Source organism: Haliotis rufescens, unplaced genomic scaffold (assembly GCF_023055435.1).
Source record: "Haliotis rufescens isolate VD_foot unplaced genomic scaffold, xgHalRufe1.0.p SCAF_4, whole genome shotgun sequence".
Classification (NCBI taxonomy): Eukaryota; Metazoa; Mollusca; class Gastropoda; order Lepetellida; family Haliotidae; genus Haliotis; species Haliotis rufescens.
Window position 1 is genome coordinate 52,659,759 of NW_025964112.1, and position 27,373 is coordinate 52,687,131.

Genomic DNA, 27,373 nt, shown 5'->3' on the forward strand with positions numbered 1-27,373 from the left:
TAACCTGAAGCCAATCAGAAACTGAGTTAACTACAACATACATTGAATGCCATTCAAAAGCTGATCACAAGAAATACTTGAAACTATCACTGAGGAATGCATAAAACATGGACTTTCAACTAATATCTTTGGCCCTGTTGTAGCATCAGGCATTTTCACAAACTTACTGGATGTTTGCACATTAGCATGGCATGTTTCTGTATACACCGCCAAAAGAAATGTGAAAACATGTTAGTGAATATTTGAAGAATTGCTAATATTCAAGAGATATTAGATTGGTCGATGCACAAACGAAACTACTGTTATGCTGTGTGAACCGATGCTCATGAACGCATCACATGTGTTGTCACAGATCCATGACTCGAGATGCACCAATTGTCTCGTGCAGGATTAGCATGTAAAGTTTGGAAATCATGAGCCTCATATTGTGATAAGAATAAAGACACTCTGTGGTAACAATTGACTGACTTTAGTCTTGTCATTAATTAGTACACATTGGAAACATCTCTTCTTAACGTACCTACTTCTTTATTATGTTTCTACGGTTTGCATTTCTTTTGACGGTGAGTATATTTGTAATAATTAAGTGAGTGAGTTAGACTTTACGTCGCTTTTACCAATATACCACAAAAATGATGGCAGGGAACACAAGAAATGGGCTTCATATACTGTACCCAAATTATTAAGTGGCAAAATCTGATTGTCAAATTGAAAATTTCAAATATGCAGAAAAGTTTCAAACTCACTCATATTTACGAGTACATTTGAAAATTTCAAATATGCAGAAAAGTTTCAAACTCACTCATATTTACGAGTACATTTGAAAGGAAGAAATGCCATCCTAACAAGCCCTAGAGCATTCCTCTTGCAACAGTTACTGTCTTATATTTGCTTTAATGTTATTAAATGATGATGATTGTTTCAGCACTATGTCACCGAGGACTGACGAAAATTTTCAGATTTCCATGTTTTATGCTTTCAAACAAGAATTAAGAAAAAAAATAACATGATAGATGCAAACACACTCAGTCCTGGGTGGCAACCCATAATACTGCATGAGGTATCCAGAGAAAAAGTGTCAGTTTAGAGTTATCTCCCCTTGGCTACAGATTTTACTTTCTTGGGACTGCTGTCCGATTCTATGTGAAAACAGCCAAGATGTATTAGGCATCTATTTAAAAATTGACATATTCCAGATATATTATGCCCTTTCTCCAAGTGTTGACCTTTGGGGTTGGCCAATTCCAGTGCCAAAAATTACCAAATATTATATATTATTTTAAATAAGAATCATCAATATTCCTCTGACCTAGTGATAAAAAAGTAATGAAATGCAGTAAAATATTCTCTTATCAACTACACTTCTAAAAATAATTATTTTCTTAATTAAATTTGGGTGAAAGTGTCAACAAGATTTACCCAAGTTACAAACTGTCTTGGCAAGTGCCTGTCAGCCTTGTACAGTTTGTTGTTGGATAGGAAAAAAATATGTTTTGCTTATATCCTGTGAGTGATATGAATACTGCATGCTGCTTCTTTATACAGGCAAATCTTACACTGACATACAGAAGATGGTGTTTTCCAGCATTTAGAACTTTTTCCAAGTATATATTTGTTTCAAATTCTGCTTGCAATGGGGAGATAACACATGAACCTATCTGACATTCAAAACAGCACATACTCAACAAAGTGAAAACAAATGTTTACTTTGAAATTTGCGTTTACCTGTGATCGAATTAATCAATGAATGGAGACTGTTCTCCCTATAGAAAGTTTCAGAAGAAAGCAATAGAATATGATCTTGTTCTAATTGTATTAACAAAAACTCCACAAATATCCAAGCAAGTATTTTCAATATCCTTATCACTAACACAAAAAATAGGGACGAGCGTTTCAAATTTTTAAAATAATTTTTCCAAAATTGAAAATTGTGACCGTGAGACTGATGCAGATGTAGATGTCGATGCAATATAGATGAATATATTTGTTTGGAAAAAAATAGATTTAATTTGATCACAGGTATCCACAAACATCGTGTTACTCAAAAAAACATTGGCAAATGTCACCATACAAAGTACCAACTACACAATATGCACCAAATAAACTATAATGTGAAAAATATACCCTTAACCAATGGCATATAAGTCAAATGATCACAAATAGATTCCACATGCGTAGCGGACACAAACAATAACAAGTAAATTTTGATTTCATGACAAAATCCAAAACAGGCCAAAAGAGCCCTTGTGGGAATGCTAGATAACAGAACCAGTCTAACACTTTGGCCCCTAAAATATTCAAATGATCAAGTCACCATTTGTTGCAGACAATTCCATTTGAATTAGAGGGGATAGATTGCACCTAGCTACATATTTACACTAGGACTATCGGAACTTATAGTACATTTCTGTAGACTAACTGTATCTATGAGTGGGCTCCCCTGACCACCACTACGTGACGTAGTTGTGGCAGGGCGTTCAGGCTCTAAAAATGGATCATCGGCAACAGAATCTCTCCTAGAGTCTTCCGAGTCTATACTTTCGTAACTTGTCGACGACCAGTTCCGGGCTTTTCTGTACCCCATGAATGGATCGAAAGATGATTCTGTAGGCACAGACAGTGTATTCTGGTCGATTTCTTCAAAGTCTGGAGCCTCTTTCCTCCCACACGCCCACTGCAGCGTCTGTGTCACGTCCTTGTCGGCCTGCGCTCCTTCCGGGCTGGCGTATTTACGATGACTCGTTTCTGATTCCAAACTATCAACGCTGGACACTGAGCAGGTTCGAGTTGAGTCTGTTGTATCTGTGCTTGAAACTGAACTCTTACGTACTTCGCTACTCTCCATTTCGGGCACAGCCAGAAAGCGTCCACCTTTTCGTGATGATCTCTTGTTGTGGGTGCGCATGTGTCGTGTGATCATGTCTCGCCGACAAGCTGCGTACGGACACTGTGGACAGCGGTATGGTTTCTCACCCGTGTGTGTTCGTTTGTGAGTGTTCAGGTGGTCACTGCGGCTAAACACCTGGCCACAATCTGTGCACTCATAAGGCTTAAGTCCTGTATGGAGCCGCATATGGCGAGTAAGCATGTCACTACGCGAGAAGGACCGATTGCACACTTTACAGTAATGTATTTTGTTATTGTCAGCTGCACGTACAGTCTCAGTTGGGAGATGCTTGGCCATATGTTTAGCAAGATTATCGTAGGATGGAAACACTTGTCCACAAACCGGACAGAGGTACGTCACATCGGACTCCGATAAGGATCGTTTCTCGTAAAAGCCTTTAGTGTGTTCCTGCTTGACAGGCCCATATTGCTTGGATGGGAAGTTGGAGAACTGAGTAGGTGATGATGGGTACAGAGCCCGTGGCGAGACAGCCAAGCGATTCACCTCCGCTAGGGGACTCAACATGGAGGCGTGAGGAGGGAATGTGAAGAATCGTGGTGACATGGGACTAGGGGACAGAAGATCCGAGTCCGAGTGGGGACCTTCAAATGGACTGGGCATGCTGAAGTTGAAGATACGCCCGCCTTCAGGCACTGAACACAGAGGTGATTGTGGAGAGATAAGACCGTGGGGTGAGTATGGCAGGCGATGCGTAGACCGGAAAGTGACAGGGGAGAACTGTTTGGCTGCTGTGGGAGACAGCTCCTGCTCCTGGGGAACCTGGCCCATCCCTACACCCAGGTTTGGAGAACCCAGGTTTGGAGAACCCAGGGAGGGACTCCCTAGTGATGGCGACCCCAGAGAAGGGGATCCCAACCCTGGGGACAAATTAGGACTTGTGCTCTTTGAGAGGTCTAGAGGTTCATTCTGCTGCAAGGAAGGAGGTTTTGAACGTTTGTGTGAAGTAACAGAAGAGGTAGGTTCCATGAAGACATCGTCTGGTGTGTCCGACCGAACATCACTGGTCCTCTTGAGATCACGTTCTGACTCCGACACCGACTCACAAGACACCCATACTCCTCCCGGACCCACATCTTGGCCCCTGCCTTTCATATCCTCTAGTTCAGGAGGGTAAAAGTACACTGGCCCTTCCTTCAAGCTTTGCTCTAAGGATGAAGAGTCTGACTGAAGACTAGTCACATATCGTTGATGAAGCATTTTCTTGAATTTCCCATGTTGGTAGCTCTGACGTTCACTCTCTGAATGAAAATCTCCCTCCTCATATTTCTGAGCAGACATCTCTCCAACTCGCCTTCCTCCGAAATCCTCTTGTTCTGAGTTCCCTGGGTACTGATGTTTGGGAACATCTTCTGATCCAGTGAAGGGGGACTGTTCTCGACTGCTGCCACTGTCGATGTTGCTGGAACTTGACTCCGATATTGTCTCAACTAACGTGTTGTCTTCCGCTTCACCACTCCATAGTCGAGGTCGTTCAGTTTTTATCAATGGGGGTCCTCGAAACCACCCATATCTAGAATCATCAAACACCTCCCCTTCTTCCCCTGTTCTGGGAGGCATATTGAGTATCTCGTTACCTTCAAATCCAGGCGGACACTTTTGCAAATTGGGATTCTGGAATGCTCCAGCATGGCTGGGGTTGTCACTTGAATATGGAACGAAATTTAATGCTTTATTCACGCCTTTGTCCAACATACTGGCTGGTTGAAACTCTGACTTAATATGAAATTCAGAAGGGCTGATTGGTGCGACAGTCGCTTCCAAGGGCTGTGATTGGCTGGCTTGAATTTTATGGTGCTCCGTGGAGCTTTGTGACGGATGACCCATCATAGTCAAATAAACTCACAAATTGGAGATGGGGGAAAGGGAGAAGGTAGGCACTGGGTGGGGAACAAATGGGGATCCTTGGTATTCATGGTGACTCTGTAATGAAAACAGAAAAGAATTTCAGGTGCATAGTCAACAAAATATTAATAAAAATAATAAAAATTAATTATTAATATAATATTACAGAATATAAAGTCTACATTGATCTCCAAATAAAAAAAAACTTTTGTTTTTGAGTGAGTGAGTGAGTGAGTGAGTGAGTGAGTGAGTGAGTGAGTAAGTGAGTGAGTGAGTGAGTGAGTGAGTGAGTTGGGTTTAACGCCGCTTTTAACAGTATTCCAGTCATATCACGGCTGAGAATGATAACTAATGACATCATTCATGCTACCCTCTTTGCAAAGTTCCTGACCAAGCAGTTTAAGAGAACTGGAGTGAGAGAGTGAGTATGGTTTTACGCCGCTTTTTAAGCAATATTTCAGCAATATCACAGCGGGGGACACCAGAAACGGGCTTCACTCTTTGTACCCATGTCGGGAATCGAACCTGGGTCTTCGGCATGACAAGCGAACGCTTTAACCACTAGGCTACATGACCATCCCTCAGAGAATTGGAAGAGTTGTACATTTGTCAGTGCTTTACACTACACTGAAAACACAGCAAATTTCTCCCAGGACAAAATGAACCTCAAACTATTTAGTTCAACCAAAAGTAAATTGACTTGTGCTCTAGATTACAAAAATGAAATGTACCAGTTGTTCCAATAAAAGACAAGCAACCAGTACTGTCATCTCACGTAGAGCTGCCTATTATAGGGATAGAATTACTACACATCCATGGACTTATCATGCAGTACAGCCTTGGAGCACGGCTAGGGTTCACTCTAATGTTATCAGTGGCTGACAAAGCAAAGAATAGTACTTTCTCAATACTTATTATGCCCATGTGCAGTGATGCAGATGACCAAAATATATTGCGACTGGTACTTGAATATTAAAGGGAAAACAACTTGTCATATTGTAACTGACATTTGCCACTGAATTACATAAAACTCCCAACCCACCAGGAAGTGATGCAAGTGAATGAGTGAGTATAGTTTTACGCCGCCTTTAGCAATATTCCAGCAATATCCCAGAGAGGGACACCAGAAATGGGCTTCAACTGCATGACAACCCAACACTTTAACCACTAGGCTACCTGACTGCCTCTGATGCATGTACTCAAAGGAGATGCTAATGTTATTTGAAACCTCTGGCTGACTTATAAGAGTGAGTGAGAATGGTTATACTTTGCTTATAGCAATATTCCAGTAACACCAAAATCCCATTTTACCAATACAGTGAATCAAACACTTGGCGTCAGCATGAGAAGCGAAAGCTTTAACCATGAGGCTAACCCACAGCCCCTAACCAATAACATCTCAACATTCCCCAAAATACTGATATAGTACAAAGGCAGCCATGCATTCATGATGAAGATGGTTAAAACAAATGATTTGTAATTAAACCGGAAAATGTAAAAGTGTAAAAATTAGTAAACTCCATCATGTGAAATTTGTTAATATATTTCACAAAGCCTCCGATCATGACACTAAAATTTGAAAAACCTTTCAATCATAAAACATGTACAGATTTATAAATAAAAAAATGTTTTCTAAAAACCCAAAAGCTCTTACTGTTATGATGACCCCAGTTTTCATAATCTCCGGGAGATGAAACACTGTCAGGTGTAGATATACACTGACACTGATAAAGCTGGATTTCCATAAAATCAAATATTCAGTCTTAAAAATAAAATTACTTACATTGAACGACCAGCCTGTCACCCAAGCACATCCCAAACTAATGCCAGATCTATCAGTTTCTCTTATATATCAAGTCTGTTTCACACCCTAAGAAAAAAGTACGTAGGTTATTTACGTGGTGATTAGAATGTAGCAGCTTCCCAAGCCTCGTCTTTAGCCTGAGTGTTGTCAGAGCAAAGCGAAGGCTCTCGATCAGTCCTTTGTCTGGAAATACCTGTGAAACACAACAATCAATACTGAAGCACTAATTACAACCCTCATCGCCCAATATCCCATCTTACAAATTAACAAGTATAGCTGTGCTCCAAATACATGTGGAACGACCATTTTTTTTGCAGTTTAAACTTGTGTACTTTCTTGTATATAGTGCTAATCTTGTCTTAAAAATTACACAGCTGTGTAGAGGTGGGGTGCATAATACATACATAAACTTGACTTGTTGTTGGGTTTTTTACCCCAAAGCAAAAACATTGCCCTGAGTATATAACACTTGAAATACCACGTCAACAAATCCGTACTGAAGTAAGCAAATTTATCTGGTCATAAAAAGTGATCATTTTGTATCTGAATTATGTCTATAGTCTATTTTACAAATATTGTATTTAAAAATTCATTCAATATTGTTCATTCAATATTGGTGAAATCATCAGACCACACCAACTCACCGATATCTAGAGCAACCACAATCAAATTAACGTTATTGACGCCCTGAAACGAACCTAACTTGTTAAAGAATGAACGCATGTATAAAAAATGCCATACTTGACTGGTTAAAAGTCATATTAGCTGTAACATGACAATAGATAGATCATTGTTAGGCGAAAAAGATATACTGTCTGTACACCGGCGCGACTGTTACCGACAGAGGTGAAGCCTACACTGGTCAACTGTCTCTAGGTGTTATAGCAACACCTACCGCTCATATCGCGCATACCACATGCACCCTCAGTTTAAGGTTTAACCGTACGGGTCAGCCCACCTAGCGAGTTAGTGAAGTTAAGATAAATTGAAAAGATTGCCCATTGAACCCAGGCCTTCACTGTGATCAGCCGACGCTTTAACTACTAAGCTACCCCACCGCTCCATAAGGAAGAGTCATCAGGAGATGACATATCCCCCCGGTCTGGTGCAATTCGAAAATGGAGTTTGGCTACTTATATCCCACCCTTGGTTCACTGCTGTTGGATACCTTCAGTTCAGTGAAGAAAAAAATAATGCGGTTCAGTATTTTCAAAATTCCAAATCATGAAAAGGCACCAGTTCACCACTAGATTGATCTGTATAGCACGTTACATCCAGGAATATTTAACGGTAATAAATAGTTGCAACAGTTAGACACAGTCATTTTGAAAAATTAGTAACTCTAAATGCATAAGAACCTCTGGGAGTAACTAAAACAAGAATGTGTTCTCCCCAATCCTTTTCTTAATACATTAGTTAAAATTGTTACCCTAATTACGTCAGCAAATCCCCAAAAAACAATGATTGCAAATTATATCTTGGAAAGATAATGATTTCATGCAGAAACATTCATAGGTCCAAACTGTTTCCATGGAAACTCAAGAAATTAACCAAAAAATTTAAAAATATGACAAGCAATAGTTGAGCATGCCTTGTTTATTGTTTAATGCTGCACTCAGCAATATTCCAGCTATATGTCAACAGTTGAGCATGTGGTCATTGCACATGTGTAGTTTCATGCAAAAATATTCATTGGTTTGAGAGTCATGGCTCAGAAACGAAGCCTTGAGTTGTTTGAGACCAAATTGTTTCCATGGAAACATAACAAAATAAAATTTAGAAAGATTTCAAAATAGCAAAAGTCACCAGTCAATCTGATGACGTATGCATATGCCAATTTTCATGTTTCTCCATCATCTTGTCTGACACAAACATGGACCTAATTTGTTATTAATTCGAAACTGATGAAGTTGTCTGTTCTTGGTTATAAGTGAGTGTGTTGGGTTTCACATGTGTTTAACAGTATTCCTGTTATATAGAGCATGTCAGCTTAATGTTGGAGGAAAGCCCGAAGTGATGCAGGTCTTCAACGTTTACCACTTTAGTGAAACCCCATCTTCCCGAGGCAAGAGAGTTAACTGACTTTAAAAGTCTAGTTGTTACCGTTGCCGAACTAGGCTGGAATTTCAGGGCTCGATCCTAGTGCCACCAATGGCTATTACAAGTTATGTCACCCTTACTGACCAATCAGATTCTACCTCTCATTTCACTTGCATTTGCTTCAAGCAAAATGGCAGAGCACCTTGATTAAAAAAACATGAAAAGATTTGGAAAATATGTGTCGACGCCCAGTTGGTGGTACACATGCTCTATAAATCTTGCAATCGAACAAATTTGACACAGCAGTGGCCATGTTGTTTATGAACCATATGTCGATATTGTTACACGATTTTGATTGGACTATGAAGAGACTCGTTAGTCCAGCCAAATTATAAGTCCATAATTCCAGCTTAGTTCGGAAACTGGACTTTTATTGTCAGTCAACCCCCGTGCCTCGGGAAGATGGTAAAACCCACTTAGTCATAACAAGTACTTACTGATTTTCAGTGTCACAAGAACCACAAATAATTGCAATTCATGACTGATTAACACCCAGCCAACAAAAACTTTTGTTTTCAGAGACAGAGATTCAATAACCTGTTACTTTCTCCAACCCTTTGAATATGTCACTAGCCACAGTCTTGCAGGCTAGCAATACATTTCTGAATCATCTCCTCCATGGCGACAAAAACACCATTGTCAAAACCTACATCGGAAACCTGGAAAGACAAGACATGTGTGTCTTCTCAGAACACAAGGTATATATTTGTTCCACGTGGAACACAGCAAACACAGATGAAGTCTGAGTTGACAATGATGTTGAGTTTGAGACAACATCTCCTCCCCATAACCCCTAGTCCATCGCCCCCTCAATCCCCATCCCTCACCCTCACCCTCACCCCCATCCCCACCCCCACCCCCACCCCCACCCCCACCCACTCAACTCTGTCCTATACAAACAGGGCCTACAGGACACTAGGTAAAACATGACCATTGATTAGCATGGTCCTATCACTTGTGTAAGGTGCTGCAACTGCATATGTATCTTTGGTTACCTGGCGTGGGAATTTTATACTTTCTTGTTGGATAAGCTGGTCACATCACCTACACATCTTAAATGATAAATTTCCGAAGACATATTTGATTTATTTTTTCAAGGATGTTCTTGTTAAAATGCTGAAGGTGAAAATAAATTGTCATTACTGTTGATTCAAGTTTTAGATATTATGTAAAATATGTAAAATAATCAAATCACCATTGTTAAATAAAGTTTTAGTTGCTTGAAGACAAATATGCATGTAATATATCAAAAATATTTCATATCATTGCAAAAAATAATTCAACTTTGAGATTAGAAATGACTACACTTGAAAAAAGCAATTTGACTGAATGTGTTAAGTGGGTGAAGAAAAGGTGATACAAACTAGCCATGGGTCTCAACTGACCCCCTCAATGTTAAAGCTGGCGATGTTACCATAGTAATGACTAGAATTGCAAAGATAAAGTAAGGTCATGATACAATATGTATCTCGATATGCAACCATACAAAAAAAAAAATATCAGTACTTCAGCTTTTATTAAGTTTCAAGACTTGCATGTCAAGATTGGACCTTCATGATTTTGGAATTCTTTTATAACATGAAGACTTTTGAAGTTGTAAAGCTTCAAAGTTTCTCTCCTTCAAAACACTTCAAATTTCAAAACAGCAGACAACTTCAAAGTTCGAACACTAGAACACCTGTGAAGATCCGAGGTAGAATAGGTCTTCAGCAACCCATGCTTGCTGTAGAAGGCGACTATGCTTGTCGTAAAAGGCGACTTAGGGGATCGGGTGGTCAGGCTCGCTGACTTAGTTTATGCATGTAATTGTATCCCAGTTGTGTGGATCGATGCTCATGATGTCAATCACTGGACTGTCTGGTCCAGACTCGATTATTTACAGACTGGCGTCATATAGCTGGAATATATGTTGAGTGCAGCGTTGAACAACAAACACCAGACAACAATCAATGTAATTCAGTCTGAACAGTTCAACTTCAGGGTCTTTTTCAGAAAAATTAAAATGTCAACATTGTAAAGGGACAGGTCTCCTGCTGTTGAGTCTGAACGGAGGTACACGCTCTGCCTACCTAACACAATCTATGATGTATGTTCAAAAATAAAGATAAGAATAGAAGTTGTTTATGATTCATAGTGTAAAAAAATAATTTATTGAATGTAAGTGCTTTAAAGAAACCCATGCTTCACCCAAATCAGCAAACCTGACGACCTGATCCCATTGGTCGCCTCTTACGACAAGCATAGTCGCCTTTTACAGCAAGCATGGGTTGCTGAAGACCTATTCTAACCCGGATCTTCACAGGTCTTGTTCTTTGGGAGTGTAGGACACTTTTGTCCACATTAAATATAAAAGTGATATAATTATTATCAGTTTTATTTACAATTTGACAAACTATACCGATATAAATACTACAATTCATCAATACTTGTCAAGTTCACAAAAATATCACCAGCTAGAATCTGTCACAGATTTGTCACAATCAAATCCCTAATGACATCTTGTCTACATGGTTACAACCGGTGATTGTTAAGATCACAAATCCCAGCTTCAGTCACACAACATGGTGCGCTATATTCATTTCCAATATCCTCTCATAATTTGTGGCAAATCTTAGGACACACCATCTGAAAAGATATCTAGAGTCCCCCACCACATTCATTCTTACAACAACAAAAAAGTGGGGTGTGGGGAATGTGTCTGGTATTGTGGCTTCGTCAGCCTACTGCATTATAAACCGAAATTAATTACTTGTACAGATATTTTTTTTCAAATCCCTTTGTTTATGTTGATATTGGTCTTGAAAAGTTTTCTGTTTCAGGCAATGTAGCTAGAACCCACAGAGACATCAAAAGCAGGAGGTCAACAGCGACAAGGGGACATAACACTATCAGATGAGTGAGTGAGTGAGTGAGTGAGTGAGTGAGTGAGTGAGTGAGTGAGTGAGTGAGAGTGCGTGAGTGAGTGCGTGCGTGAGTGTGTGGTTTTACGCCACATTTAGTAATATTCCAGCAATATCACCATTTGGGACACCAGAAATGGGCATCCGCTTTGAGCCCATGTGGGGAATCGAACCAGGGTCTTCAGCTTGACGAGCGAACGCTTTAATGTCTAGGCTACCCCACCGCCCCTCACTATCAGATTAAATTTTGGCTGTTTATGCTGGTTTCCGGTGCTATTATGATCCTGTTTTTGTGCATTTCTGAGTGACCGCTGGAACCACCGAACAGAGATATTCTCATTTGTCACTGCCCTGCACTGAATCGGCCATGTGCACACTACAGCGTAACGACCAGTCAGTGAGGCACACACTTATTGTTCCTCTATACATTAGGGCTGGGGCGATATACCAACTGTGTGATCCGATACGTATCACGACACCTTGTTCATGATCAGATACATATCATGATACTTGCATGAGTTCTGGTGAGTAAGCCATCTTTTTCATAGACAGGATGGCCAAATACCTGGTACACTGATGATTTACTGTTGGCTGTGTCAAGAATGGCGCATTGGATGAAAATATCCACTAATTTTCCCTACTAATTCATGTTTGCTGTTTGCTGATTGAAGCAAATGTTTAAGGTAAGAATTGATATTTTTTACTTAGTGTTTGTTTGTTTGTTGTTTAACGCCACACTCAGCAATATTCCAGCTATATGACAGCGGTCTGTAAAATAATCGAGTCTGGACCAGACAATCCAGTGATTGACATCATGAGCATCGATCCATGCAATTGGTATCGATGACATGTATCAACCAAGTCAGCGAGCCTGACCACCCGACCCCGTTAGTCGCCTTTTATGACAAGCATAGTCGCCTTTTATGGCAAGTATGGGTTGCTGAAGACCTATTCTACCCCGGAATCTTCACGTTTTTTTTACTTAGTGTGCAACTGTAATCGATACTTGTATCAAGAAGCAAAAAAATCGCGATCGATGTATCATCCCACTACGACTATGTACAGTGATCACTCACTACAACGCTACCCTTAGGGTCCAAATAATTGATGAGCGTTATAGACAATCAGCGGTTAAGTCGAGGTGGAGTCATTGAGGCTAGATGACCAACACAACCATACATGCCCTGCCTACCTAATACGATCAATGCTGCACCTTTCAGAGTTTAAAAAAGGATTAGAATGGTAGTTGTTTTATTGTAGATGGAAGAGCTTATTAGCGCCCACTTAACTGTTTCTATAAAATTCTATCAAATTGACATGAGATTGTCCACGTTTGAATGGCGCCCCCCAGATGACTAACGACAGCTGTAAAGGTGACTTGTGACAAACATGAACTAACTGGGTGACAACTTGTCATACGAAGAATTGGAAAAGCCACCAAGTTTCCAAGCAACAATGAAGCTGTATAGCAAAAGCCTAATAAACAATGATTCTGTGACTGTGTGGTATGATAAATCATTTAGGCTTATTATCACCATATTGACCTATATAATTTTAAATGAGGAAGTAAAATGTTAGTACCAGACGCCATCTTTTATTTCTGGCAGACGATGGGGCAGTCGGATAGCCTAGTGTATAAAGCATTTGCTCGTCACGCCGAAGACCAGGGTTCGATTCCTGACATGGGTACATTGTGTGAAGCCCATTTCTGGTGTTCCCTGCATTAATATCGCTGGAATATTGCTAAAGGCGTAAAACCATACTCACTCACTCACTCCAGCAGACGATTCCATAATCATCACGTGACAGGTCAATACTTATCATGTGAAGGGTCAATATTCAAGGTCAGGGTCAGTCCTGTGAATTAGGGGTCCACATTGAAATGTATTCTTTCGTCACATGGTATGGAATAACAGACTATCCGTCGCAAATGAGTTAATTTGGTAATTGACAAGCCTTTTGGAATGTCTGCATTAAACAGACTATGGATAGGATTATAAACTATACACCTCCAGTGAAGTCATCGCATTCCAAACTTGTGCAGTATCAGGATTACAGGGATTAAGATGCCCACCCCATCACGCACAAAGTACCGTTGACTTTACGTTTCAGTGGATCAAACTTGCAACCATTGTATCTGTAGCCTGGTGAACCACAAGACTAGAAAAGGTGCTGAGAAATCACAATTCTTTCTGAGAATCTCTCTTTCAACATGTTAATTAAGATACATGTACAAATATACGTACACCACCACGAGTTAGTTGACGTCTGTTTCTTATTGACCTTTGAATTTTTTTATTTTAAAAAAAAACAACGTTGTTCCAGTCACATGAAACACATGAATTATGAGATTTAAAACCCTATCCGAGGTCGACCCAAGGTTTTATCCCCCAGATGCAGGTTGTAAAATCTCATAAAAACACTAAAGGACTGTTTATCCCACACATGACAACTGGGATCTGAAGGAATATTTTTTCACACATTGTAAGGTATATTTATTATGTGTGTTAGGCATATGTAATAATAAAAACATTAATTTCCAGAGTGAAGATATAAATACAGGAAAAGAGGCATAACTCTAGCTGGTCTCATGCAGAAATCAAGTATTCCACACTTTTGCCATTTTACTGGTGCTTCAATTACCCTACAGCACATACAGACAGACCATGAGTATATTCATATTTCTTACATATTTGTCTGGAAGTCTTATTGGAAGGCTTAATACGAGAAATACGGTAAGTCATGGCATGTCAGTTATTCTACATATAAGTCAGAACACCTCCATGGTCTAGAGAGCGGAAGGCCTGAATTTCGATCCCCGATGGCTCCATACCAAAAGACGTTAAAAGATGGTACTTGTTGTTACCCTGCCTGGCACGAGGCATTAAGGGGTTAAAACAAGGACTGGTCGGTTCGGAGTGAGTATACTGTGTCTGAGTGGGATATCCATGTCAAACTGCATGGTGTGTATATATATATATATGAGTGAGAGAGAGAGAGAGACAGAGAGAGAGAGAGAGAAAGACGCACACAGTCATAACATGTGTCAGGTATTCAATAAAGTTAGTTATTCTGTAAAAACACACTTGTTTGTTGAACTGAAGACATCAACTCAGTCTATGTTATGAGTCACAACAGTGTTGAGGAGCGCTCAGTAAGACTTACCAAATATGCATTCCTCTAGATAGTTTAATATCTTGGCAATGACATATAAACACAGTGTCAGACCCATATAGAAATATTATACTCACACGAAAAGTAAAACGTAAAAGCTGAAGGTGTACAAGAGAGTTGTCTGCCCCTGAGTGAATGTGTTGCTGTATCAATCTCTAGCCTTGCTGTCATGGTGGGTTGTGGGCATCCAATACCTGGAACAACAAAATCAGTTGTAACATTGTATGAGGTAGTCATGTTTAACACTGCCTTGTAAAATCTTTCAGGTGGGGGCACGGTGGCCTAGTCGTCTAAGGCGCCGCGATTCGCTGTGCAGAGTTGCGTCCCTTCGGCACGCCAGAAACCTATGTTTGTGGGTTCGAATCCCGGTTCTCCCCAATTATGTTTCTAGGTTTGTCAGCACCATACCCGTGCTCGTGGGTTTCACCGAAGTGGTAAACGTCTGAGACCTGCATCACTTCGGGCTTTCCTCCCACATCAAGCTGACACGCCACAATATAACTGGAATACTGTTAAAAGCGGCGTTCAACCCAACTCACTCACTCACTCACTCACTCACTCACTCTTTCAGTCAGGTACTTCAAGAATAACTGTCCCTCGCCTCTGTTCACAATGTTATAAAGGCTTCCTATAAAGGAGATTTAAACACATTTTCAGTTTCACCACGATGTGTCAGCTAAGTCCTTAATGGACATTTACAACTTCATCAGAACCAATGATGAAGACCCGTGAAGATCCTGGGTAGAATAGGTCTTCAGCAACCCATGCTTGCCGTGAAAGGTGACTATGCTTGTCAAAAGAGGCGACTAAGGGGATTGAGTGGTCAGGCTCACTGACTTGGTTAATGCATGTCATTATATCCCAATTACGTAGATCGATGCTCATGATGTCAATCATTGGCTTGTCTGGTCCAGATTTGATTATTTACAGACCGCCCTCACATAGCTATAATATTGCTGAGTGTGGAGCTAAACAACAAACAAACAAACAAACAAGAAGTTGGAGAAGCCCAGTGGTTAAAATGTTCACTCATCATGCCAAAAGCCCGGTTTTGATTCCTCACATATGATGCCCATTTCTGCTGTCCCCAGCAGTGATATTTCAGGAATAATGGCAACAGTGGCAAAAAATCCCATACTCACTGCCTGATGTCTGGTACAAGGATTCACACCAAAGGACCATAGTAAGGCATGAGGATAAGATTTTCAACAGAGGATAGTGCAGAAATCTGTCAAGTTCAAAGAAGCATTCATAAAAGGATCTTACATAATGACTGGTGCTGGACGGTTGGCCATGAACGACACTGATAACACTGCACCTCTCAACGGTCGGAAGCCAGCATCTGACTGTTGGCTTGACCTGGGGCATTAGTTGTGTTTTATAGGAAACAATTTGTTGCTGAGCAGTATGGATTTGTTGTGAATAGAAAAATATAGTGGAATAAAAACACCTGAATTGTTGCCATATTTGGTATGCCTGTTTCATGACGTTAAGGCCTTGCGTATACAAGTATAGAAATGAGGGAGTATCACATGTTAACAAATACAGAGATTTTATGACAAATATAAAGATTCCTAATGATAATAGGCAACTTTTTGAGAGTTATTTCTATTAGAGCTGACACTGAAATAGAGACCTATGGTATTGTAGCTCACCTGGTTAGATTGATTACAGAGGAAGTTCATTTTGATAAGCATGAAAATTATTCCAGCTATTTGGTACATAGTGTTTGAAATGACAGGAGGCCTGAGATCCTTAGTGTTAGCACCTTTAGTGTTTGAAACTAAGGACTACCAAAGGACAAGGGTTATGTTTGTTTGTTTGTTTGTTTATTGTTGTTGCACTCAGCAATATGACAGCTATATGACGGCGATCAGGACTAGACAATCCAGTGATTGACATCATGAGCATCGATCCACGCAACTGGGATACGATGACATGCATTAACTAAGTCAGCGAGCCTGACCACCCGATCCCGTTAGTCGCCAACAAGGGTCATGACAAGGACTTCTTGACCTTATGCTTTATGTCGAACAAAATATTAACTTAATTACCTAATCAGTTACAACTAATCTAACAGATTTATTTGACCGGGGGAAATAGTTTCATCACCCTTGATCGTCTAGTGAGTGAGTGAGTATGGTTTTATGCGGCTTTAAGCAATATGGGAAACAAAAGGCTTCAACAAAAACCTTCATAACACAAGAGGCAAGCAATGTCTAACACAAAAGATGGAATCTGGTCCACATCACAAGACAATCTCTATGCATGAATATCAATATGAGGTCACTTCAGTAGAACTTTCTAATTAGCCAATCAACGTCGAGAATTCTACATTCCGAGCAGGATATAATTTAATGATATCCCTCTATTGAAAACAAACAATAAAGGGTAGTTCTTGATGGAGATAATAAAGGTGGTGCTTTTATAGTGTTGCGGATATCTTATACATACAACTTGTCGATTCTGGATGCAATGGCATCTATTCATGGAATGTTTCTGTTGTGGGTAGGTATTGTTCTGTTAAGGCATGCCTGATTGTGTTTTCAAGCTCTGGCAGTATGGGTGAGTGAGTGAGTGAGTGAGTGAGTGTGGTTTTACGCCGCTTTTAGCAATATTCCAGCAATATCACGGCGGGGGACACCTGAAATGGGCTTCACACATTGTACCCATGTCGGGAATCGAACCCGGGTCTTCGGCGTGACGAGCGAACGCTTTAACCACTAGGCTACCCGACCGCCCCTCTGGCAGTATGGATCACTGCTCATGATTTTAGTAGTGGTGGAACAATACACGGATGCATGGGAGCATCGCGATATTTTACTTCCTGATCCAAGTATCGATCACAGTCACACATGAAGGAAAAAATATTGATTAATACCTTAAATGTTTACTTTTTGTGGCTACTAATTAGTAGTGAAAATTGGTATTGAAAAAATAAATATTTTCATCCATTGTGCCATTCTTGACACTGCCAACTGTAAATCATCAGTGTGCCAGGTATTTGGCAATCCTGTCTATGAAAAAGATGACTTACGTACCACAGATAAGGGCACATGCAAGTATCGTGATACGTATCAGATCGTGAACAAGGTATGGTGATACGTATCGGATCGTGAACAAGGTATGGTGATACGTATCGGATCGTGAACAAGGTATGGTGATACGTATCGGATTGCACAGTTGGTGTATCGTCCCAGCCCTAATGCTTAGTCCAGACAGGACTATATACAGGCTGCTGGAATATCGCTGACATCAGCCCCAAAGGAGGTGAGGTGAAATTGGGTTTAACGTCGCGTCCAAGATTATTGCACTTATATAGCGACGTGCATGCACGTGTATGTGTGTGTGTGGCTGCTTGTACTAGTCCGGACTGATGCCGATTTATAGTGCTAGCTCACTGAGATACCATGCCGCAGTTTAACATGAATACCCCACTCAGACACAGTATACTGACTCCGAGCCGACCAGTCCTTGTTTTAGCCCCTTAATGCCGAGCGCCAGACAGGGTAACAACAAGTACAATCTTTTAAAGTCTTTTTGTATGACGCGGCCCGGGATCGAACCCTGGACCTTCCGCTCTCCGGGCGGACGCTCTACCACAAGACCACGGAGGCGGTCTCAGCCCCAAAGGAACTTTCACTAACTTATAATGACACTCTAGAGTAGAGATTGTGTCCAGACTCGATTATTTACAGACCGCCATCATATAGCTGGAATATTGTTCTCAACTGCACCTTATTAATTACAGAAGACCAATAACACAACACCTGATAGAAATGGTGAAGGTAATTCCTGGAATAAACCTGTATCACTTAAGTCACATCTCTGAACTTAAGCCATTCAGCTTTCCAACACTGACAACATGAAGGTCAGAAAAATTGCAAATATAAAAGAAACTGAGTTTCCACTAAATGGTTTCATCCTGCCATTGGTCTTTGTATGTTGCAAAACAAGGATAAAAATAAAGTCAAGACCTTGGTGAAATTGTATGACAAGGTGAGGAGAAATGTGGTTTAACAACGCGTCCAAGATTATTGCAGTTATTTTGTAATGTGCATGTGTTTGTGTGTGTGGTTGCTTGTACTAGTCCGGACTGATGCCGATTTATAGTGCCAGCACACTGAGATACCAAGCTGAAGTTTAATATGAATACCCCACTCAGACACAGTATACCGACTCCAACCGACCAGTCCTTGTTTTAGCCCCTTACTGCTGAACACCAGACAGGGTAACAACAAGTACCATCTTTTAATGTCTTTTGGTATGACACGGACTGGGATCAAACCCAGGACCTTCCGCTCTCCCCGCGGACGCCTTACCACTAGACCACAGAGGCGGTCCACAATATGATGAGCATAGATGGGGTGAGGTGAAATGGGGTTTAATGTTGTGTTCAAGATTATTTCACTTATACAGCGATGTGCATGGACGAGAGAGTTTGCTGCTGAGTTAAGACAAATGCAGCATAAGAAATTGGCACTTGTCCTGTCGTCCTTGCCAAAGCACCCAATAGTTAAGGTATTATAAGGACTAGTAGAAATTTGCCGTTTTTTAAGAGTTTTACTTTATGTTATCATTAAAAGGACCAGTGGACTACAGCTGCAAATGCCTGTTTTGTTTCATTTATATTCACCACTATTCTGCCTCTTCGCCGAATGGATCTGTTCCAGCAGAATAAAACGGACTGGTTCCTCTCTGGTGTGGACATTTTATACATCAAAATGCTGGCCCCCAAGATGCCAGGCCACAGTTTAACATGGATACCCACTCAGACACATTATACTGATTCCGAGCCAGCCGGTCCTTGTCTCTTCTTTCTGGCAAGAGCCAGGAAGGGAAACAACAAGTACCGTCTTATAACATCTTATGCTCCATCACACAAAAGCAGTCTGAACATAAAAGTACTCTATCTAATGTCTACCTAGCTTCAACCCAATCCCCATAAACCTACCGTCTTCTCACCTACACCCACAAGGACAATGGCAAGTATACAGCAATGGAAACCTAAGCCTAACAAACATGCATCTCCCATTACTGACGTGACTAATGATCAAAACAAAAATGCCATCCTACTCCCCGTTCAAAACAAACCCACATTCCAACATCACGTTCGCAAACAGCAATCCAATTACAATAAGCCTACGATCAATATATACGGAAACTGAACATATCATCAATGTTAGATACGTTAAAAACACATATGAAAGAAGGTCCTTTCAATCAACAAAACATCGGTGAGGAATCGTTGGGCGGGGATCTACAAAGAAGCACTACGAGTTATGTGTTGTTAGCCCTTGTGGTTGAATAGGGCAGTTAGGTCTGTCCAACTCGGCAGTTGTATGACCAGGGAAAGTGGGACAATCAATATCATGCACTTCCTTCTATGGCGTGTATCTGCACTGAGCATAAAAGGCCAGTGTGTCGGCCAATCAGCATCGATGATCGTTACTTACAACATCCTAGTTCAAGGTTTAATGAACATTTTTCTATGGGTGCGGAGGGTCACTGTGAAGCTTAAGTTGATGTATTGCCATTTATGGAATTAGACAGCCTGAAGACACTTAAAGCGCACATTATGGAATACCAACAAATGCCAAGTGTTTCCTGTGATACACAGGTATCTGAAAAATTATTCAAGTGAAATCGGAAGACTTTGATGACATTCTAAAGAAACCAGAGAAATGCTAGGAGAAGATGTGACGCCACTTTGCTAGACAAAAGCAGAATGCTCAGGCCACACATTTTTTAGTTTTTGTTTCACGGGCCTGCCACCACTACTGGAGGAAGACTTTGATGACATTCTAAAGAAATCAGAGAAATGCTACATGAAGATGTCACGCCATTTTGCTAGACAAAAGCAGAATGCTCAGGCCACATATTTTTTAGTTTTTGTTTCACGGGCCTGCCACCCCAACTGAAAAGCAGCCGGTTAAAGAAATAAATTCAACATACAAATATTTATTTTTATTATGCCTCCGGCTAGTAATATAGACCTTCTTGTACAATACAAAATGTTAGACATAAATTCTATGTCTACATCACTATGAGTGATTCAAGAGGCCACCTGTAGTTTTAACTCCTAGCCAAAACGACTTTCCATTTTCCTCTACCTTATCTTGATGTTTGATTGGTCGGTAACCTGTTAATGAAAATCAAGAGCAGGTACCGTATTCAACTTAATAAGCGCCCAGGGCGCTCTCAAAATTAGAAATAGGGGGCGCTTATTAGAATATTATTTTGAGTTGAAAGATCGTAAATTTCGTGTTTTATGCTAACAGCATGAAATGCTTACATATGACAGATATATTTTTCAAGAATTTAATTGCTCATAATTAAGGATGATATAACACACGAGTGCGTATTATACACGAATAAATAAGTCTTGTGTACATTGATCAATCTGAAGGGGTGCTGATTGGGATTGTTCAGTAGCCAATATATTAGCAAATATCAATGTGGGCACTTATTAGAGCGGGGCGCTTATTACATCGAATACGGTAATTAGAGATCACAAGAACCATGAGAATGGAACCATCGGTTAGTGTAGATGTACCGAAATGCGAGCCTCGAGACATTATATTATAACGTGGATAGCTTCGTGTAATGTTATCCTGATGACTCTGATCTTTGTGCATTGAAGCGAGGGCGCACGGGTCATTTTAAGCACCCCAATTTGCTTACCAGAGTTGCTTCCCTTGAGCATGCCAGAAACCTATGATCGTGGGTTTGAATCCTATTTCCCTCCAATTATGTTTCTTGGTTTGTTAGCACCATGCCTGTGCTCATTATAAGGTTTCATCAAAGTGGTAAACAGGCTTTCATCCCACATCAAGCTGAAACCCTGTGATATAACTGGAATAATGTTTAAAGCAGTGTTAAACACTTCTCAGTCACTTACTGAAATCCTTAAGTTTTAACATAATGGTTATGACAAGGACTCCTTGACCTTCATGCTAATTTTGAGCAACACATACTAATTTTTATTTTTATGTACCCAAGCTATGCAATCAACCCCTATTTTGTCTGGTTCAGATTCAATTATTTATAAGCCACTGTGATACAACTTAGAATATTGTAGAATGTGGCTTTCAACAACATTCACTCACTCATAATGAGGCCTACCCATTCTCATGAGATGGTACAGACAACTACAAATATTCTATTCTCAACTTTTAAGACAAGATACCAACTTTATAATCCCGAAGGAAATTTGGGTCTCAACTTAAAATAAAATTAATACATACACAAATACATATACAGAATATCAAACGAGCTCCCGTGTAATACCACACCTCATAAAATTGGTTTTACACGGGATCAAGTTTAGTATCTTACTTATTACTTGCCATTTGTAATGTTTTTAGAATTATACTGTTGAGTGTGCATAGGCTGACACTACACGATCCATGGCATAATCCAATTGAGTTTAACAGAATAATACTTCAAACACGTCCAAAGTTGAAACGTATGAATTTAATACCATACAACGGTCCACCTTTAGAATTCAGGCGTCCGTTCCACAAAGTTATCGTAGCCCTAAGGTTATCGCATCTCACATACTTTACTTAAGACTAACGACTGTCGTTGCGCTACAATTGCCTTGTGGAACAGGGCCTTGCACCTCAAAGTTTACAATCACGTCACAATACCCGATGACGTAATTTGTGGAATTTTGTTGCAAGATCCATCGGGGAAACAATGCCATGTGACATCAGCCTAGCAACAAGGTTGCTGGGGTCATTGAGTGTGCATAAGCTCTCCTCAGTGATCTATCATCTCCAAATGCACTGTTGTTGAATAAGCCAAGGGATGTTGAGAGCTTTCAATATTTGTTTGTGAAACGTGTTCCGAGAGTACATAAGCATAGGCGTTTTGGTATTACACAATGTGCAATACAGCTGTATGTTTATTAAACGGGTGATCTCTTCACGGACAAGTAATAAAAGAACATCACAAACATTTAATGTGGCACTAGCGAATAAATCCTCAACTGTTTTTCACAAAAGTCATTGTAAAATTTGGTATTGTGATATGAATGAATTCCGGGCCGTTTGTTCTGAAACATTTTGTCAGATACTTCTTTCCAACAACTGATTTAAACAATGGATTTTTCCTGGAACAAAACACCTCATCTGGTCCTGAGTAGGATATTTACAGGCTGCAGTGACATAATTGAAATATTGTTGACTGTGACGTCAGACAACATTCACTCACTCACTCACACAGGGTCAGATACATGATACATGTACACATCCCAATACACACTCCAACTACAAAATACACACAACCCAAAAGCCCATAAACCTATGGTTTTTAAACTTTTAAAAAAACCTATGAAAATATTCGACATACCATTTTACAAAACCAGATAAATCAGTTCATCATTTTGTGCAAAGGAGTACACTATTTTCCTGAACAACACAGCCATCCCTCCTCCCCAAAGTCAACGACCTCATTACACGATAACTATTGATTTTTTACTTAACCCAATTTTCCATCTGTGGCAGATTTTGATTGTTTGTAGATACGAAGAGGTGAATGCACTACGGAACCTACGATCGTCAATCCAAAACAACAGCTAAATCAGATCTCCTAAAACAACAAAATCAGTCACAAACCGAGAAGTATTTCATAACATCACAAACTGTTTATCTGAAGACACGGCCATGTCAAATGACCACCCCTGCCATTTACCCCTCTCCTTGTATTTACAAGATCTCCAGACCATTGACGTAAATTGTGACTTACAAAGCAGCATCAGCGCGTGGCCTTACGATTCCCAGATCAATACTAGAGCAAGCTGGCCGTACTACGTCATCAAGTGGAGGGAACATCTCCAAATGGTCTTGTTTACTACATCCTACAAATGAGTGTGTTTGTAGCGCGTTGTTTTCATGGAACGCTTCACAACAGTGTAGATAAACAGGGGGTGGATGGTGCTAAAAACAACACAGCGTTACTTGTATGTCAATATGCTTGGGGCAATGAGACATGGTGCTAGTTAATATCATAAGTGAAAAGTAAACATAATTGTTCAGGCAAAACAGAAAGTTTCCTGTTAGTCAGATTAATCATGTTAATGGAAGATTTTGTTTGTTTGCTTGTTGTTTAACAATATTCCAGCTATAACGGTCTGTAAAAAGTTGAGTCTGGACATGACAATTCAATGATTGACATCATTAGGCCAGGCTTTTTATTATTTTTTGGATTACAGATTTTTCAGAGTGAGTGAGTGGGTGGGTGGGTGGGTGGGTTGAGTGAGTGAGTGAGTGAGTGAGTGAGTGAGTGAGTGAGTGAGTGAGTGAGTGAGTGAGTGAGTGAGTGAGTGAGTGAGTGAGTGAGTGAGTGAGTGAGTGAGTGAGTGAGTGAGTGAGTGAGTGGGTGGGTGGGTGGGTGGGTGGGTGGGTGGGTGGGTGGGTGGGTGAGTGAGTGAGTGAGTGAGTGAGTGAGTGAGCTCTGGGTAGGTGGGTGGGTTGGTGGGTGGGTGAGTGAGTGAGTGAGTGTGATTAAGGTTGGTGTTTGGTGAGTGAAGGGGGTCTGAGTGAGTGAGTGAGTGAGTGAGTGGGAGTTGAGTGAGTGAGTGAGTGAGTGAGTGAGTGAGTGGGTGTGATTAAGGTGGGTGTTTGGTTAGTGAAGGGGGTCTGAGTGAGTGAGTGAGTGAGTGAGTGAGGTTAGATGGGTTTTTGGTGAGTGAGGTCAGGTTTTTTAGGTGAGTGAGTGAGTGACATCCTTGACAAGGAAACTCTTACCACTATGCCACTCACATCCCCTATTCCTGTTACAACTAATCTACTTAACACCAAGGAAATAATCAGTTAAAAGGGAAGGGATGCTAATTGCGTTAATTATAGAATGAACTTCTCAAGAACAAAGTATACAAGTCACCCTACATTTTGCTCAGAGGCTATGGGAATGTTTGACTGTGTGAGTAGCTCAAATCAAAACATATTGTCAGTACAGACCTCTCTGAACAGTGATGTCACAATATGGCAATAGTGAGGGAGTGAGTGAGTATGGTTTTACGCCGCTTTTAGCACTATTCCAGCAATATCACGGCGGGGGACACCAGAAATGGGCTTCACACATTGTACCCATGTCGGGAATCGAACCCGAGTATTCAGCGTGATGAGCGAACGCTTTAACCACTAGGCTACCCGACCGCCCCTCAATATGGCAATAGAGTATTATATCATGATACAAAGCCCACATTATAGTACATTGATCTGCAACCCCTGTATCACGACACATACGATACATTACATTTACAAGTTATATTGCTGTCATGTGAATAACAGAAACTGTTCAACAATGACTTTACACAGATTCTCTAGTACTTCCTGGTTGGCTACAAGCATAACATTCATAGTGCCCTCTAGCCAAAATGTTTCTGTCCTACAAGTGAGTGAGTGAGTGAGTGAGGGAGGTTTTACGCAGCTTTTAGCAAAATTCCAGCAATATCGCGACGGGGAACACCAGAAATGGGCTTCGCACATTGTACTCATGTTGGTTAATCGAACCCGGGTCTTCGGCATGACGAGCGAATGCTTTAACCACTAGGCTACCCTAGTTAGCAGACATGTTTTCCACTATCAGTTCTTATTTATTTTTGTGTTTTGAAATGTGAAGCAACAGAATTTAGTCGCCACAAGATATTTTTCAAGGTAGTCATTTGGCTACCTCTGAATTTTAGACAGTAGACAAATTGAAATTTAGGTCGAATTGGCAACCGTTATAATCGCAACTTTGAGGCCTCGTAAGTTCAATCTTATCCTTCAGAGAGGCATGAGAATTAAGGGTAAGTCCACGTAACAAACAGTAAAGAGAAATTAGCACAAGATAAAATCTAACAAACTGTGTTACCCCTCCAAAGCTAAAAAGCTTGAAAAATCACCCAAGCGGGCGTGTCAAATAAACACTGCAAGAGTCTCTGACAGAAGAGTTCATTATTTGCGTCAGGGATTGGCTACCTGCTGGGCTACTACCAGAGAGCCAAAACTACGAACCTCTTTGACGTCTTCAAGTGCCACATCGTGAAGATAATGGCTGGCGAAGACTGTGTCGGACCTCCAGAAACATCCTTCCATGTTTGCTCTAATAGAACAGTTGTTATGTAGAGCAATGGTTGAGGCGGCCGCTCTGATTTCGTGAGGAGTATTCGCTCTTGGAGGATCAAGGTTAGCGATCTCGTAAGCATGCAGGATAACTGCACATAACCATTGTGATAAGGTGTTGCGACTAACTTCGGTTGAGGCGGTACAGGATACGGGAAAGAACAACTGTTTACTTGTGCCTCGCAGGATAAAAACTTGTAGTGCGCTTACAGGGCACAAGAGGAATTCACCCTCATCTTCAACCCCCATAATCGTAGAGATTGGTAGAATGGTGAACTTGGTGAAGGACCAATCAGATTGCCTGGTACCTGATTCTTCACAATGAAATCCCTGCACAGCCCAAGATGAACCGCTCCTGCGTACCATACTCAAAACGGACACGGGTGATGTCAAGTGCACGTAGCTCACTTACCGGCGCACCTGTGGCTTATCCAACAGAAAAATTGTCTTCTTGGTGAGGTTGAAAAAGGATGACGTATTGAGGGGCTTGTAGGGGGGCCCGTACAATCCTCTAAGTACCACATCCTAATGCCAAGCGGGGGACGGAATTAGGCCTTCTGATCGTCAAACCTAAAAGAGCGCAGTAGGGCCTGTAGTTCCATGATCTTAGTTACTTTGCTAGTTTCTGGAACAGCCAACACTGAATTAAGCACTACCAAATACGTCATAATGGTGCTACCTTTTAAATGTCAATTGGTACACATGGTTGACGGAGGAGACGACGCTTGAACTTGAACCGTGATTCAAGCCGTGATTTCTGTAAGGGCCCCTCTGAGGTGGTTCCCCATGTGACCAATATGGCGTTGCTGGAAATCTTGTGCGCAGTGAAGTGCAGCTCCTCAGATGGCTGGGCCCCCGTGCCACCCTCGAATGCTGACTGCTATAGTCACAACACTTAGGGATCAAGGTAGGTAGTGCAAGACACTGAAAATCTTGAGGAACTAGTTGTGTCCAAAAGTGTACTTATCTTATATTATAATAACCTATAAATCTGGTATGAAATCAATTTGAAATTCATAAGTGCTGGATAAAGTTACAATCACCTGTATCAGAACATCCTGAAAAAATATACAATGTGAAATTAATGAATGCTTGTATGAATGCTTAATGAATTGTATTGAAAAATAAAGACATTGAAATTCAGAAATGCTAGATAAAGGGACAAGCACATGTGCCAACATATTGAAAGGGCAATTATCTTCATATAAACTCGACCGGTCAAGATTCGGGGTAGAATAGGTCTTCAGGAACCCATGCTTGCCGTAAAAGGGCCAAATAGAATTAGGCGGTCTGGCTCACTCGGCGACTTGGTTGATGCATGTCATCCTATCCCAATTGCCTGGATCGATGCTCAATCACTGGAATGTCTGGTTCAGACTCGATTAATTACAGCTTGCCGAATATTGCTGAGTGCAGCGTTACACAACAAACATGTTCTTATATAAACTGTCTTCATTAATATAACAGCTTCTGAAATGCAACATAATGTTTCTAGTAAGTGTCATCAAGACCAACTTATTAACATCCCTCA

At 40.7% G+C, this 27,373-nt stretch overlaps 1 protein-coding gene across 3 annotated transcripts in view; it reads right to left on the reverse strand.

Moving 5' to 3' along the window:
* Window positions 1–336: 336 nt before the first annotated feature.
* Window positions 337–27,373, reverse strand: part of LOC124110991 (zinc finger protein 263-like) — a 101,569-nt gene continuing 74,532 nt past the window's right edge. For 2 of the 3 annotated variants that reach the window (XM_046470522.2, XM_046470523.2), the window contains 3 exons: window positions 14,806–14,922; window positions 6,649–6,747; window positions 337–4,828 (listed from right to left, as the gene is read on the reverse strand). In XM_046470522.2, coding sequence (XP_046326478.2) covers window positions 2,366–4,735 — 2,370 coding nt within the window. In that variant the 5' untranslated portion in view covers window positions 4,736–4,828; window positions 6,649–6,747; window positions 14,806–14,922 and the 3' untranslated portion in view covers window positions 337–2,365. The remainder of the gene's footprint in view (window positions 4,829–6,648; window positions 6,748–14,805; window positions 14,923–27,373) is intronic. The other variant, XM_046470524.2, reaches the window with a different exon arrangement.